The sequence below is a fragment of the Copadichromis virginalis genome, linkage group LG7 (genome assembly GCF_057382275.1).
Source record: "Copadichromis virginalis isolate Kocher_CV1m ecotype Utaka linkage group LG7, C_Virginalis_male_GT1.1, whole genome shotgun sequence".
NCBI lineage: Eukaryota > Metazoa > Chordata > Actinopteri > Cichliformes > Cichlidae > Copadichromis > Copadichromis virginalis.
In genome coordinates this window covers 19,368,510-19,385,017 of record NC_140624.1, presented here as the reverse complement: position 1 = coordinate 19,385,017, position 16,508 = coordinate 19,368,510, and the positions used below count along the sequence as shown (strand labels likewise).

Here is a 16,508-nt window from a genome sequence, read left to right as displayed (position 1 = left end):
TCTTTCTGGGTCACAAAATAAACGTTTAACATATTTTCAGGCGAGAATGTAGCTGTGTAAACCTCAAATATCTGCTCAGTTTATCAAGACACCACATATTTTCAAAAGCGCTCCGACGTTTTCGGAGACGTCTGTTACCCACTAGCTCGATAGCTAGCCGGGGGCAAGGCTAACTAGAGCCGTGAGAACACCGGACTCCCCGCAAATCGTTTTCAAACTCCCCACGGTCTTTTGCTACTCAGGTTAAACATATATAAGTCACTTAGATAACTTAAAAATGTTATTGTTTGGCTTTTTTTTTTAAGTTCTGGGGTAAATCGGTTTGGCTGAGATTAAAGTTATAGTTTTACACAACTGAATAAACGTCAAGCAGACAGCTGATTATCAGAAGTGTGAGATGCTCGAGAATATACTCCAGTGTCCTGTTATATTTTAGATAGCAAGGAGTTTATTAAACTTCACCGAAACAATCTGCAAATTTCATTAAAATTTAATAAACTATCATATTGTCTTTATTTTTAGTTAGCACATACCTTAAACACTTAAAGCTGTAAGCTAATGATAGTTATATAAGAGCAGATACTGCTGGTGTAATAAGCTGTACGTTTTACGTCCAATGGATGATGATCTGATTAGTCACTAATTGCAAAAATAATCGGTGACTAGTCGACTATCAAAATAATCGTTTGTGGCAGCCCTATATCAGAGTAACTTCCATGATCAGACTAGAGCAGAGGCGTGAAGATCTAACAGATTTCAAATCCACTAGTGTCTTAAGAGTTGCTATGACTTACGCAGGGAAGTGTGTGTGTAATTTTGCAGGCACATCTTTCTACTTGTTTCTTTCAACCTTGTAGATCTGAAAAGATTAAATAAAGTGGCAGAGGCAACCCTGTTGCATGGATGGTGCTGCTCACCATATCTTACTGGTTGCACTCTGAGACAGAGAGAGAAGTCATTGGTGAAAAAAAGGCGAGAGAGTAGTGTGTAAGATTCCAGAAGTCAGCAAAGGGGGGGTGTCTCCGGACAGCATCAAATCCCATGACAGCCTTAAACCTGGAGTAAAGACTCCAGATTTCTCATGAGAACCTTCCATGTCATCCTATCATCATCCTATCATCACTAAGGTTTGGGTGTCTCCCATAAATGATTCATATGCAATGTAATTGCAGGAAAAATATATCCACAAACACTTGTGTGGCAGTATACTATTATCAGTTCATTAAGGTGATTAAATAAATGACTTTCTATTATTTCTAAATTATTTTCAGGTTAAACAAATAATGTCACTAATTCAAAATCTGGACTGCTACAAAAAAAACCCTAAGTAAATAAAAAAAACACATTATTCATTTTTCCAAACGATGGCACTATGTCTGTATCAGTGTCTTCATTTCACCTCTACCTACATATATGATCTCACTTCTTCAAGCAGGCAACTGAGGCAGAGCTACTGAAGGAAACCACTTGAAAACACAGGCCTTCAGCTTCCTCAAAGGTCACCGGGTCAACACTGCTGGTGAATCTCTCACTTTACTGCCACAGTCTGGACCTAGGTGAGGACTCGCTGTTAGCTTTCCACTGACCTTTACCGTTATGTTCATTAGGAGCACGACTTGAGACAAAAACACGTTTGCATCGCCTGACAAAAAGCGACAATGGGCTGACACGTTGCGCAAGCCAAGCGCGGTGGGAGCATGATTCACTGTGTGGGTATTCTTTGTTCTGAACTGACAGAAAGAATATGTCACTACTGTCGGGAGCTTTGTTGAGTTTATCCACTTCACTAACACAGACTTTTTTTTTTTCCAAAGAGGAAATAAGACACGTCAAAATGTGAGAAAAGTGCTCCCTACACAGATGTTATGAAATCCAGAATGACAAAACCAAACAGCTGCATAAAACTTTGTGTGACGCAAGAGATAATAAAAAAGAGATAATGCTGCTAAATTTAAAAAAGGAAGGTATTAAAAAGACATCATTAAAAGAAAACAATTACATTTGCAAAAGCAGCACATAAATTAGCGTGGCAGATATATGGCCACAAATAAACGGGGGGAGATAATCATATTTCCAGAGCTACATTCTTTTAGTGAGAGCTGTCAGCACATTTTGGGACTTTCTTTCCATTATTGCAGCATGGGGCCTTCGTTCTGACCACGGGGCACATCGCTTGCTGAGAGCCACACAAGGCAGGAAATGTTTTCCTTGGCAGATGCATGTCGAATTACTGCTGAAGCACATAACCGCCACAATTTCCGTGACACCGTCCCTAATAAGCAAGCTAATACGTCTGTTGAGTAATGGGCACGGGGGCCGGGGCAATACATGGTATTATGGGAAAAAATGTGGCGCGTATATGCAGAGTATGCAGTGAAAAAGCTTTTATTCGATTTAGGAATTTACAATGCAGAAGGTGATCCAAACACTCTGCTTCTGTTTTGCCTGCCTGGAGACTCAATATCATATTGTTTAGCAAAGAATGGCATTCATTCTTCGAAGTGGAATTCAACCTGAAATTCGGAGCATGTCGTCCTCAGCCAACAGACACACAGTTATTTTGCTAACAGTTTGTTTTGTCTATGTATCCATATTTAACCTGCACTAGACAACTACAGTGGGGCAAAAAAGTATTTAGTCAGCCACCTATTGTGCAAGTTCCCCCACTTAAAATGATGACAGAGGTCAGTAATTTGCACCAGAGGTACACTTCAACTGTGAGAGACAGAATGTGAAAAAAAAATCCATGAATCCACATGGTAGGATTTGTAAAGAATTTATTCGTAAATCAGGGTGGAAAATAAGTATTTGGTCACCTCAAACAAGGAAAATCTCTGGCTCTCACAGACCTGTAACGTCTTCTGTAAGAAGCTTTTCTGTCCCCCACTCGTTACCTGTATGAATGGCACCTGTTTGAACTCATCATCTGTATAAAAGACACCTGTCCACAGCCTCAAACAGTCAGACTCCAAACTCCGCCATGGCCAAGACCAAAGAGCTTTCGAAGGACACCAGGAAAAGTATTGTAGACCTGCACCAGACTGGGAAGAGTGAATCTTCAATAGGCAAGCAGCTTGGTGTGAAAAAAATCAACTGTGGGAGCAATCATCAGAAAATGGAAGACATACAAGACCACTGATAATCTCCCTCGATCTGGGGCTCCACGCAAGATCTCATCCCGTGGGGTCAAAATGATCATGAGAACGGTGAGCAAAGATCCCAGAACCACACGGGGGGACCTGGTGAATGACCTGCAGAGAGCTGGGACCAAAGTAACAAAGGTCACCATCAGTAACACACTACAACGGCAGGGAATCAAATCCCGCAGTGCCAGACGTGTTCCGCTGCTGAAGCCAGTGCATGTCCAGGCCCGTCTGAAGTTTGCCAGAGAGCACATGGATGATACAGCAGAGGATTGGGAGAATGTCATGTGGTCAGATGAAACCAAAGTAGAACTTTTTGGTATAAACTCAACTCGTCGTGTTTGGAGGAAGAAGAATACTGAGTTGCAGCCCAAGAACACCATACCTACTGTGAAGCATGGGGGTGGAAACATCATGCTATGGGGCTGTTTTTCTGCCAAGGGGACAGGACGACTGATCCGTGTTAAGGACAGAATGAATGGGGCCATGTATCGTGAGATTTTGAGCCAAAACCTCCTTCCATCAGTGAGAACTTTGAAGATGAAAAGAGGCTGGGTCTTCCAACATGAGAATGATCCAAAACACACCGCCCGGGCAACAAAGGAGTGGCTCCGTAAGAAGCATTTGAAAGTCCTGGAGTGGCCTAGCCAGTATCCAGACCTCAACCCCATAGAAAATCTGTGGCGGGAGTTGAAAGTCCGTGTTGCTCGGCGACAGCCCCAAAACATCACTGCTCTCGAGAAGATCTGCATGGAGGAATGGGCCAAAATACCAGCTACTGTGTGTGCAAACCTGGTAAAGACCTATAGTAAACGTTTGACCTCTGTTATTGCCAACAAAGGTTATGTTACAAAGTATTGAGTTGTATTTTTGTTATTGACCAAATACTTATTTTCCACCCTGATTTACGAATAAATTCTTTACAAATCCTACCATGTGGATTCATGGATTTTTTTTTCACATTCTGTCTCTCACAGTTGAAGTGTACCTCTGGTGCAAATTACTGACCTCTGTCATCATTTTAAGTGGGGGAACTTGCACAATCGGTGGCTGACTAAATACTTTTTTGCCCCACTGTAAATCACATTTCTAAAAGCATTAAGTCATGGATTTACTATTTCATGTATGCCTTTAGAGATATTCTAAGTTGATATTTGATTTAGCTACCTGATTAAAGACCACCCATCTGCGCTTTAACAACATTAACGACACTAAAGACCTTCAAAGTGGCTTTGCATCGATTGTGGTTGCTTGAATAACTTGAGTTGTTGGCCACCGGTGACCTCGGGGATGGCGATAAAAGGGGAGCTGCAGGGGCTGCAAAGGCTTTAAGGGACGGGCTGCTCTTTCTGTTTAGAGGCAATGGGGGCAAAGTGGGCCATGCATGGGCTCAGTCCTGCCTCATTTCTCAAGTCATAAATCCGGATTTGCCACAAGGCTGTCAGGTTGAACTCAGGGAACAGCTGGAGGCGAAATGAAAGGCGGCTACACCAGCAGACACGAGAGAGAGAGAGAAAAGCGGTTGTTCATTAAGAACGAAAAGAGACTGAGACTAAAAGATATGAGGGCGGTAAATCAGAGATAGCAGAAAAACAGAATATGACTTCTACCTAAAATGAAACTGACAGATATACGCACAGCTGAGACAGGTGTGAGAGAGTTGTGCCGTGCATCGAGGCCATACACGACACCGCTGCCCACCTTGGTGTTTATTTGTCCACCCCTCCTCCCCCCTCCAGGCGCTCAAAGGGTAAACGTCTATTCTGGTTTAGGGTTACAGCCAAGCTGCCTTGAACCCCCGGGCTTCAAGCGTGCATGCCATTCTTGGCAAGCCGACGCACTCCCTGGCACGCATCGCCTGCCCCTGACCCCCACAGGGAGGAAGGGGTCCCTCAGTGCTTTCCTTGACAAAAAAAAACCCCTAACCCCACATCTTTGCTGATCCAGTCCTCCCCCACCCCTCGCCACGGCCCCGTGACACAGAGTGACACACCTGCCCCTCTCTCATGCCCTACTCCAACTATTATTACAGGCTTTATAAGGGTTTAAGTGATGATCAGAGGATGGCCATGACCTCAATAGGTCACCAAGCTAGGCCAGGCAAAGCTAACAGTTAAAGGAGCTGTCTGGCACGGTGACAAAACAAGGCGATGACAGAGTCTGTCTGAAAGCACCACTACCTCTGGCTGCTCTGTTTTCCACCTACCAGATCTACTATCAAACAGTCACTCAGGGGGCCAAACCATCTGTCGCCAAACATCTTTCAGCAAAATGCTGTAAAGGCATGTCACCTCACCTTCCCAACACCTGTTTGGGAATGACATTTTCCACACATTCATTATCGAAAGACCTGCAGTGTAGTTATGTAGCAACTACAAACTAAAGACGACTATTTTAGGGTTGAATTTGGGATGTTAGATTTCATATATGAAGATGAAATGTAGGGCTTCTTTTTTGAAATTTTGTGCTGGTGCTATAGAGCCATTTCGCCACTCTCACATGCAAGACCCATAAAAACTGAAAAGCTGCTACCACATCTCAGTGTGTTCGATATTTCATACTGTTTTTAAGCATCCCTATTACCTCTACAGTAACTTCGCATTTACCATACTGATAGGATGCACCATTCTATGCAAGCTCAGAATTTTTTAAATATAGCCAGGACTCAAGGTCTGAAGGTTTCTGGTTATCTGTCATATAACAGGAGGAAGAAGTACATCAAAGCATGAAATATTTCCTGTATCCACTTGGTGGCCCTATGATAATTGCCAAACACTGATATGTAGATGTGTTCGAAACCTAGCTGTCAAAGGCCACGAGGCACGGTACGCCCTAGACAGGTTGCCAGTCTGTCGCAGAGCAACTATTCATGCTCACATTCACTCCTAAGGGCATTTTTGGATCACCAATTAACCTAAACCCATGCATGTATATGCAAACACATATCTAAAAATGTCACTGGCCCTAATTTAAGCAGATATACAGTTCAGTTTATAATGAGGCGTGTGTGGGGGTGAATATTTATCTCTTTTTGCCCCACAACAAGTTATAAAGGTTTGGAAGTATTCAAAGAGGCTCACAGGTGGATTTTCACAATAGTCCAGTTACAAGAAATCATTATGTTACTGACAAACCAGCAATGAACACATTAATTTCTCACAGTTTTGAATGCATCAGAAAAGTTAACTGTATATTAATCAATATATTATTCAAACAGCACATTTAGCACAGTCAAAGAATTTGGATCCCACCTCAGCTGTCTTTTCTGTTGAGGCAAAATCTAATTCATGGAGATACCTTCACACTATTTGCTTTATATGCCATGACCAACATTTGTGTTGTGAATGTAAAAAAAATAAAATCATTCTTAATTTATAAATGTAATACTTTAACACTCTTGCTACGGATGTCAAATGCATCTTACATCATGAGCCACATACAGCTCACTTTGATCTTAAGTGGCAAGACCAGTAAAAATCCCCTTTCTTTCAGTGTAAAGTAATTTAATCCCTGAGAAATGTCAATATGAGAAAAAGAAATGTAATTTCATCTCAGTTTTTTTAAATGCTAAAGAAATGCTGCAGAAATCTTTGGACCTAAATCTTGAGAAATAAATGTGTACAATTAAAGAAAAGGTTCGTTGCCCAGACTGTTCTGTATTTATAAAGCAGAAGGTTTTTGTTGTTGCCGGAGTCTTTGCCAGGCTGATTAAATTCCCAGGGCCTTATGTTTGACACCCCTAGTCTATAATATAAAATGGTCAGCTGTGACATGCCAATTTCTGAGTGTCTAAGTAAGCCAAATGATTTGCATGGTTGTCAAGAGTCAAGAGTGCATATATATATATATAGCAAGTGAATATGGCTTAACCCTTTAAAGCCTCAACTGTGAATTAATTGTCATAAAATTCTTTTTTTGGGGGAAGTGATTATTAAACTTTCTGACAAATTTAAAAAATCATCCATTTCTATATATATGTTTTAATTTGTGTCATATTTGCTACATCCAGCATTTTTTTTTTTGCAGTTTAGCACTTGAAAACATATTATAGAGTTGTAGGTTTTTTTGGTAGAGAAAAGAACAAAAACACACACCAATGATGTAGAAGTCTTAACAACTCATAAAGACTCTGTGTATCAAATATGATACACTATGCATTAAGGACCTGTGTGTCTGAAAGTGTAACATATTGTTAAATCAAATTGGAGACTTCTTGACTTGTTTAATTTAAGGAGAATTATCCTCAACCCTGGTTCACATGAGAACATCATCCTGTCCTTCACAGGGAGAGTAGACTATAGAGATGGGCGTACCGTACATCTTGCCCTCATCTGAGAGGATGATCTTCCTACGGCCACAGGGTGGGTAGATGGCCAGGGCTTCCTGGAAGCTCTGCTCGATGTCAGGGCTCCACACACCCTCGGCATCATTCTCTAGGGGTTTGTCGAGTCCGTCCCCCAGCTCCTCACTCCCACCCCTGGGGGAGGGAGCTGGCACCCACTCTGCAGACGTGGTGGGATGACAGAGAGAGGACCACAGAGCGAGTGGTAGAGGGTCTGAGCTTTGTGGTAGATGGACGTGGAAGGAGATCGAGGTGTCCGCAGGGAGCAAATCTGTCTGTATGAACTGCACAGGTGTGATGGTGATGCTGCGTCTGGATGTGGCAGGACAGAAAAGAAAGGCAGAAGAGGAAAAAATTGAAGTGGTGCTCTGTCAGTTTACACAAAATGTTTTAATGATTTTACATTATTTCCAAAATAGTGTGTAGATAACAATAGTGTTTTTTGTTATCTAACAAGGACAACCACTTATATGTATGCTTTTAAACGTTTGATATCATTTGTGCTGTTACTAAAACAGCAACAATAGAACATTTCCTATGATAAGCATTTCACAAAACCAATGACTGTTATTAACTAACATTTTATAATTTTATCATTTATTCAGCTTATTTGGTCAGCAGCTACAACAGTTACCACACACAGCCTGTAAAGACCATTATTCAAAATCTTAGTTCTTTCATTTAGAAGCAGGGGTTAAAATGGACTTCGGTGCGTTGGGGAACCTGAAGATCAGGTGTAGCAATGCAGAATTAACCAGAAAAGAGTCACATAATAATTTGTTTTGTGCATTCCAGTACAATGTTCTTTGTGTACAGAATGTGATCAGCTGATTTGTGTTGCTACTCCGACATCACTGCTCTTTGTGGATTTTGACAACTGATATAAGCAGATCTTAAGTGAGCTACATGGCAGATTTCGATCACCTAGACACTACAAAGTTAGTATAAAAGGTAGCCTGGACTAAAGTGCCTGGTAACCAGTGAATAACACAAAACTAGTAACAACTTATTTTTCATGACATTTCACAAAAACACAATATCCAATATCGGAATTAAAACTAATAAATCAGGACATTAAAATTGAAAGATTAGGAAAATATACTAGCTGAGCAGCTACACCTGTCCTTTCCTCTCCTTTTTTTTTTTTGGGGGGGTGGGGGGGGGGGGTCTCTCCCTGGGAGAAACTGTACATTTAGCTCACAGAAACATTTTGTGACAAATTTTTGGAGCTGTTTGAAAAGCTGCAGTTTGAAACTACACGGCACCTTTAAAAAACTTTTTTAATTGCAATTTAACATTTCTATTCTGTTTCTGCTCGCTTTTTTTCAGTAGCTAACTTATGCTTAAGTACTAAATGTTGATTTACAACAGCATCATCAACAGATCACAGGGATGGAAAGCAAAAGGGATATGCTGAAGATGTAAGGGGCAGTGGGATGTTATTATTTTCTTAATACTGAGCAAATATCTTCATGCCTTCATAATATCTTCAGAAAAGTGAATCATGTTGAGGAAATGTCACTGAGACCCAGTTCTTAGCTACACTATTAGCAACCTAGCTGCTACATTAGGGCCATTATTAGATCACATCAGCTCAACATCTGCTAACCCTCACTGGGGGGAAAAAAGATTAATAATAAGTTTAATGCCAACATGAAAACAAATAACGGAGGGCATGTGGTGTTGGAGGAGAGGAGGGGTGTGACAAATGAGAAGACACATTAAAGTTGCGTCACGTTGCAAGTTGCATCCTCAGACACACTTAGACCCACATGCCAAGTGGAATCACAGCAGGATATTAAAGCCATGGGGCTTTTTTAAGGATTGTCCATTTCTTCACCAGCGCTATAAGTGACTGTGTTATTACAATCCTCAGCTGAGGTCCTAATCAATGTGTTTATGCATTGTTTGGGGTGTAAGAGTGTTGTAACAACAAGATGAGTTATTAAAACGATTAACTTATGCATTCCTGTGACTGTTTGCGACAGGGGGGGAAAACAAACAAACTTCTAAACAGTGCTGAAATCCAGAGGGAAGGGTGACAGTGTAGGGATGTTTGAGTCGCAGCAGATTCACATCCTGTTTTCCCTACGCACCAATTTCTTTAGGATATGCACACAGCCCTTATGTATATTTGGGAGGGGAGAATGAGACAGTTGTCGGCTCCACCGCTTCCTCTTGACAAATGGAGAAGGAGGAGAAAAACGGGAGAACGGCCACAATAGTAGGACGCGGTGAAGAAAGAGCTCCGCACTCATGAGTCAATACAAACAGGGGTTTGTGTCACTGACTTTTTTCCTGCCGGTGCTCTCCATGGCCATTTAGGGCAGCAACGAGAAAAGCGGTGACCATTACGTCAGTTATAATGCCAAACCTGAACGTGTGTGGAGAGAGTACAAGGATCTCAAACGAAAAAGGCTGTGATTGGCAAGAGATCTGGGGAGTGAGTAAGACTCTCCAGCCATCCCCCACCCCCTGCTCTCCCCACCCCTGCACTTCCTCTGAGCGCCCCGATGTTCCACAAAGCTTCCTGCAAGGCGTCCGGCCAGTCAGCCATTCGGCCCCATCAAATTCTGTTTCTTACACACGCATGAACTTACATGTGTACAAACAACAACGGATATAGATTTTAAAAACAACTTGAACCCACACAAACTCCAACACATGAAAAGCAAAAAGTCAGAAAACACTAAAAGCAGTATGCCATATTTACTAAGGGAGCAGACTGTCCATACACAAACCTATGAGCAATTCTTCTCAGTGTTTAATTCTGACGTTTAAAATATAAAAAGGATTCAGGAAAACGGTTCTACTTAGGATTAGGGTTTGTGAAAGAAGCATTTGAAGCATCCATTGGATAAGGTTTCATGGTTTCATCTCTATAAACTGCGAGAATTCCCATTTTAAAGATTTAATCATTAATAAAATGCATAACGCACTCGCCGTGTGTCCAGGTGATGATTCATTTGTAAACAGGAGTCAAACCTTTGAACTCTGGATAACCCTCAAGGAAAAAAATCTGACCTGATCCTGCACTCAAAGTGTGACATTGTTCATAATCAACTAGTTAACAGATCTTCTCTTGTGACGCTGTGAAGGTCAAAGTGGCACTGCTTTTATAACGTATGCTTAAAAAATACTCGGCCTAGCCAAGCATCTGTGTGACATGTGCGGTGTAACGGAGTGGCGTTAGTTTATCCACAGATTTTAACAGACCTATTGCCATTAAGAAGAAAACTAGGAAACCAAGTCACATAACATGGCTCGCTTAAACGATCCCTCCAGCCTTATCCAACCTAAGTTTTCTGAATTAAATCCCTCACATAACTCAAACTAGTTAAAAAGCTTATGTAAGGCGTAATCTCGATCACAAGCTCACCAGCTAGTCAAGAGCTAATGGATTGCGATAAAACTAAACTTTCTGAAACTGACAGATATAATCCCAGTGTGACATTTCTATTGTTTATGGACGTGATTTTAAACTAAACACAACTCCAGTTCAGGGTCACTGCATGTCAAAGTGAGAACTGTGGGGGCCATAAACCATTAGTGTGGAGCTCTGTGCCTCTCTCGAAGCGTCCAGGAGGTTAATTAACCTAAGCCATGCCTTAAAACAGCCCTCTCCCCTCCCTCACGCCCCCAGACCAGCCCCAGCGTGGCCCCTCTACACTGGATCTGCTCAACAGGATAATCCCCCAGCTGGTGCTGTGGTCAAGGGGCCACGTAACCCCTTGGCTGCCCCGACTCCTTTACACAACTGTACACACTGACCAACTAAGCAAACCCGGTCATGGTTAAAACTTGTGAGACAGAGGGGAAAAAAAAAAACACACTTGGGACACACAAAAACACAAATATGCCCACACATACACAAGTTAAAACGCTAACAAAGACTTTATCAGAGCAGGGTCGTATGCAAGGCTGAGGCACACATACAGAGAAACAATGAAACCTTCCCTCTGACACACACACTGACACATATTGTAAAACATGAGCAACAGCAGCTGCAGGTAGTTGAGCCTCAGGTTGTTCTGGACCAGAGCCAGCCAGGTGGGCAAGCAGGGCAGCTTTTTATAAACAACGCCAATCAGCTGTGCAGTTCAACACCAACAACACTAGTTATTGGAAACACTGTACTGACAGACACTGCTAATGACTTTGGTAATGTCCTGATTATTTTAATTGCACCCCGAGCTTCATCTTAGTGGTTTTAGCGTAAAACCTCATGTTCTTCAGAAGGAAACAATTTTCACCTATTAGCAGTGTTACTGTGAGCATGAGGCCACACATGGACACAGAGACTGAGACAGATACTGTGTAGATATCCAGAAGTCACAGTACTTGCTACACTCACAGAGTGTGTCTGTGTGCGAGTGTGTGCGTTGTGCTGAAGTGGTCACAATCTCCACTAATCGGGCCGGGAATGTAAAGACAGGCAGAAAACATTCTGGCAAAAAGGCAGTAGTATGGGATCAGGCTACGTGATAGAAATAAAGTGGCAGTGAGAGCCTCTGGCTGCAAACAGGTTTGTTTTGTTAGGTTTTTGCTGAGAGCACGTGTTCTCTGGCACCGAGTCCCACTGGGCTGCCCCAGCGGGAGTCTCCGAGCTCCACACACTAAACAAACACAGTGGCTTTTGCATATTTTGCATATTAGACATAAAAGGACGGCTTTGATACGGCAATGTCAACCCCTCACAGTATATTTACACATCACAAGCAGCAGCCAAAGGTTGTTTTCACAATCATCCTGTCGATATATTGATCAGTTGACTGATTAGCACTTAAAGTGCAAATGATCATCTGACAGCTCTGCCTGGTTGCACAGTCCACAACCCCTCTATGATCATTTGGTCTCACCGCTTGCAGCCAGACGTAGCGTTCACCTGCAGCAGGCTGCTCTAAATTCCCAGCATCAATCAAGAGTCTTATAGACTTGTGGCGACAGGAAGCTGTGCAAATAAAATCAGTCATGGTGGGTTTAAACTAAGTAAAACAGGGGGCTCCAAATGCTGGGCTGATAAGCAGGTAATGACAACAAACTATTAACACTAATAACATGCGGTATGTTAAGCTGCCAAAAGTTAGTGGAGTGGTTGTTCTCAACAGTCCAAGGTGTAAATGCTTCCGTAACTGCTTGAACATGATGAGGGCTGGTAAAGACTTTTGCTTCTTTTGTTAATTTGCTATTATAATACAGAATCCCACAGTTAAGACTTAACTTCTGCCCTTTCTACATGCCAGTGGGAAAAAGAGCTGAGGTCTTTCATATGAATCCCAGATAATCCAAATGTAAAGATTTATCAGACTGTCTGGAATCAATAGACAACACAGACACACACTGCACAGTGCTACGGGTGCTCAGCAGCGTTAGCAGAAAAGGAGGGGAGGGCTGTGCAAAAAGTCTTTGTTCTACAAGGCTCATATCTGAGGCATTATTCGTTTTTCTCGTGCAAGCGGAGGAGGAATGATCGCTATGTGGGATGAGTACAGGAAAAAAAAAAAAAGAAACTCCTCCACTGTGGAGAGGACCTGTCTCAGGGCAGCTATGCACACACAAACACACAATGATTCCCAAACAAGGATGAAAGCGCACATATTTCTCTTCTTGATCACACACCTTTTTTAACCTCCCCTCTCGTTCCACTCATTCACCCACACAAACACATCCACCTCTAGGCCCAGCCACATCCACCCACACGCACACAAATGCTACTCTAGTGTGAACAAAGCAACCTTAGAGTTCAGATTACATTATAATTCATGTGTCTGGGACAAGAGTGAACCCAAAGCCTTGAAAACAGAAAGGCCAACTCCTCTAGCTGCCAGACTCTTCAGAGGAGGCTCTGGCAGGTGTGATTTTTACCCTTCCATCACAGTCACTCCTGCTCCTTCACACCTGTTGCTCCTCTGAAAAATATACTCACTCAGCTGACCTACAAACACCATAACACACACACACACGATCCACACTCTGAACTGTACATGTATTAAAATATATTGAACAATGAAAAGTCTATAATACACTCATAAGGTTGAAATCTGAGTATTTTTATTGTTTTAAAGATCCGGTGTGTAGGATTTTGGTGGATATGCAGGAGGAAAGGAATAAAGTATCTATAAGCATGCTTTGCTTTGTGTATTAATACCTGAAAATAGAAACTGCTTTGGTTCTATTAGTTCTGTTCTCCTTTGCGAAGTAGTGAGTGAATGGACCGCGCTTTTCTACTCAAAACTTTTACTACAAACCTCATTCACTCAATGACACACACATTCATGCATTTTTCTAACTCTGTATATTTTTATATATTTTATTTATTGTTTACTCTATTTAATTTGTAAAATATGTGTACACACACACACGTAGAAAAATATTTAGTATACACATCCAGAAATGCATATATTATTATATATTGTACATATATTTATTAGTTTCAGATGTAGCCATTCTTGTATTTTGCTTGTTTACATTATTGTATTTTGCACAACTCTGTTGCTTGTGAAGCTCGCACACAAGAATTTCACTCACATGTGCTGTACCAATGTACCTGCACATGTGATGTGACAATAAAAGTGATTTGATTTGATTCTATAACTGCTTTGTGTAACACTCATACACACTGATGATGGATTCATCAGGGGCAACTCAGGGTTCAGTATCCTGCCCAAGGATACTTCGACATGCACTTCAGAGTAGCCAGGGAATCGATCCATGGTAGATACCACCATGTTTCTACAGTAGCCCAGAACAGACAAACTAATCAACAAGTCTTGATAGGACCTTTTCTTGTGTTTAGCAGCCTGACCTAAGGGACATGACAGGTATTCATCTGGATGAGCCAAAATGGACACAGCAGTAAAGCTAAAATCAGAAATTGAGACAAAAATAATAATATGAAATACTTTTTTTCTTTTCGCTTTGAAGCAAAGCTGCTTAAATGCAATTGTCCCAGCCACTGTACACACTGTACACACACACACACTTAACTGAAAACATCAATAAAGCTTTGCAAACTAGTTTTTTGTTTTTTTTTTAAAGATCGTTTTCACAGCTCACCTATTAATAGAGACTTATACACTATAAAATTGCTTTGTGTAGATTTTCTTTTCTTGTATTTCATTTCTAGCAGTTCCACAGATTCCCATGTCACTGTGGGTATTACAAAAAGAAACATGATCCAGAATCTATAATCCAGCATAAGCATGAAGGCCTCCTATCCAAACCACATTTACATCTTGTGTTGACTGATACACCGCTGCTGATGCGTTACAGTGTAATGAGAATTTAGACAATATAGTGCGTTGATGAGTGCAGACAGTTGCTTTCTAACTCTAAGAGGTTTACCACACTACATGCTGTTATTGTGATTCACATCGCACCAATTTGTCATAATCTGCAAAACTTTGAGCTGCCAAATCAAATACACGCATAAAGTAGAACTGCATAACTATTTTAAACTTCATTACTACCACCACTAAAAGCTGAGGAGTATGTGTGCATTGACGCAGTGTACAGCAACTAATTACACTGTATTTTTGGATTTTGCTTAAGTGCAAATACGCAGGGCTTCTTCTCTGCTTGTTTATTTCCATTTATTTTTATTTTTTCAGGTACAGCTTCTTTGAAAATAAAGAGTATGAGAACAAGTCTTGTAATGATTTACACAACTGTTAAAAGCTGAACTCAACTCCTCTTCAGTGTGCAACACTATGATGAGTACATTACGCCTTAAAGCATGACTACAACTATTAAGTGGATATACACTAAAAAGCAAATGACAGCTCCATCTTACCTCTTACATATGTCCTAAAAAGTAAAAAAAACAAACAAAAAAAACAACAACCCCATATCTCTAATGAATGATATCAAGTCATTTTAGCCAAAAAGAACATTAAAATGTATTTTTTAAAAGAGATCTGGCCAAGACGAAGGCAGAGACTGCAAAAAATACAACATCACAGTTCTGTGGGACATTTAAACAACCAAAAAAGACAATAAAGCACAATCATAAAGATACCAACGAGACATGTCATTTCTTTATCCTGACTACATTCAAGTTACCAGTATAAGCAATTTGGTAGATATTTACACACAAACATCGGAAATGACTTTTGACAGTTGATCACTTTTTTTTGCACAACACCAGTATTCAAAATAAATAAATAAAATAAAATAAAGTATTGGCAGTAATTAAACTGCTGTAAATGGCTTGTCGACCTGTAAGGTATCAAAGCAGATCCCTCGTGAATGATATCAAGTCATCTAAGAACCCTTCTGTCCACAAGGTAGAAGCTACAATCATTGTTTGTTCAAGTGATTTTTATACATCCTTTAAATAGTCTGAGATTTCAAAACTCTTTTTCGAGACAGACCTGGTCAAGAGAGCAGCAGAAACGGCAACAAATATAACATAACAGATATTTTAAATGGCCAAAAAACTGCTTTGATTATAATCTAGAGCGCAGGGTAAATGCATACATGCAAAACACGTCATGTCTTTAATTCCGCTGACTGTAGCCTATTTGCCGAACTAAACAAATATATTAGACATTTAAAAAAATAAAATAAAATAAAAAAACCATCGGGAGTACCACAGTTCATGACATAATAAATTATAGTTTAAAAAGACACGAAGCAATTTTTTTTTATTTTGCTAGTACGATTCTACTTGAAGTTCTACCTCATCGTCCCACTGATGACATCATTTATCCCAGCTTTTAATCACACTTAAATACAATTCAATCAATAGCAGACTGAGAAGGCACTACCCTGTCAAAACACTTACACACTACTCACACTTGTTGAGAAGAAAAGAAGGGGAGTGGTGGAGGGCAGAAAACTTAATTAATCCTGCGGGTTAATAAATACACCGTTTGAATGATCCCGGAGTAAAACTTTACCCAGACGGGCGCTAATGTTTGACCGCACAGCCCTGACGTTATTCCCTCACACTAAAAAAAAAGAAAGAGAGAGAGAAGGAGAAAGGTTCCGGCTAAAGCACAGGGAGTCAGAGCTCACTTACT

The 16,508-nt window shown here is 40.9% G+C and overlaps 1 protein-coding gene across 1 annotated transcript in view; it reads right to left on the bottom strand.

Annotated features, from left to right (window-relative positions):
• Nucleotides 1–16,294, bottom strand: part of tead4 (TEA domain transcription factor 4) — a 70,831-nt gene extending 54,537 nt beyond the window's left edge. Inside the window, exons 1-2 of the mRNA XM_085462376.1 lie at nucleotides 16,271–16,294; nucleotides 7,457–7,797 (exon numbers count right to left, since the gene is read on the bottom strand). Coding sequence (XP_085318502.1) covers nucleotides 7,457–7,463 — 7 coding nt within the window. The 5' untranslated portion in view covers nucleotides 7,464–7,797; nucleotides 16,271–16,294. The remainder of the gene's footprint in view (nucleotides 1–7,456; nucleotides 7,798–16,270) is intronic.
• Nucleotides 16,295–16,508: the final 214 nt, after the last annotated feature.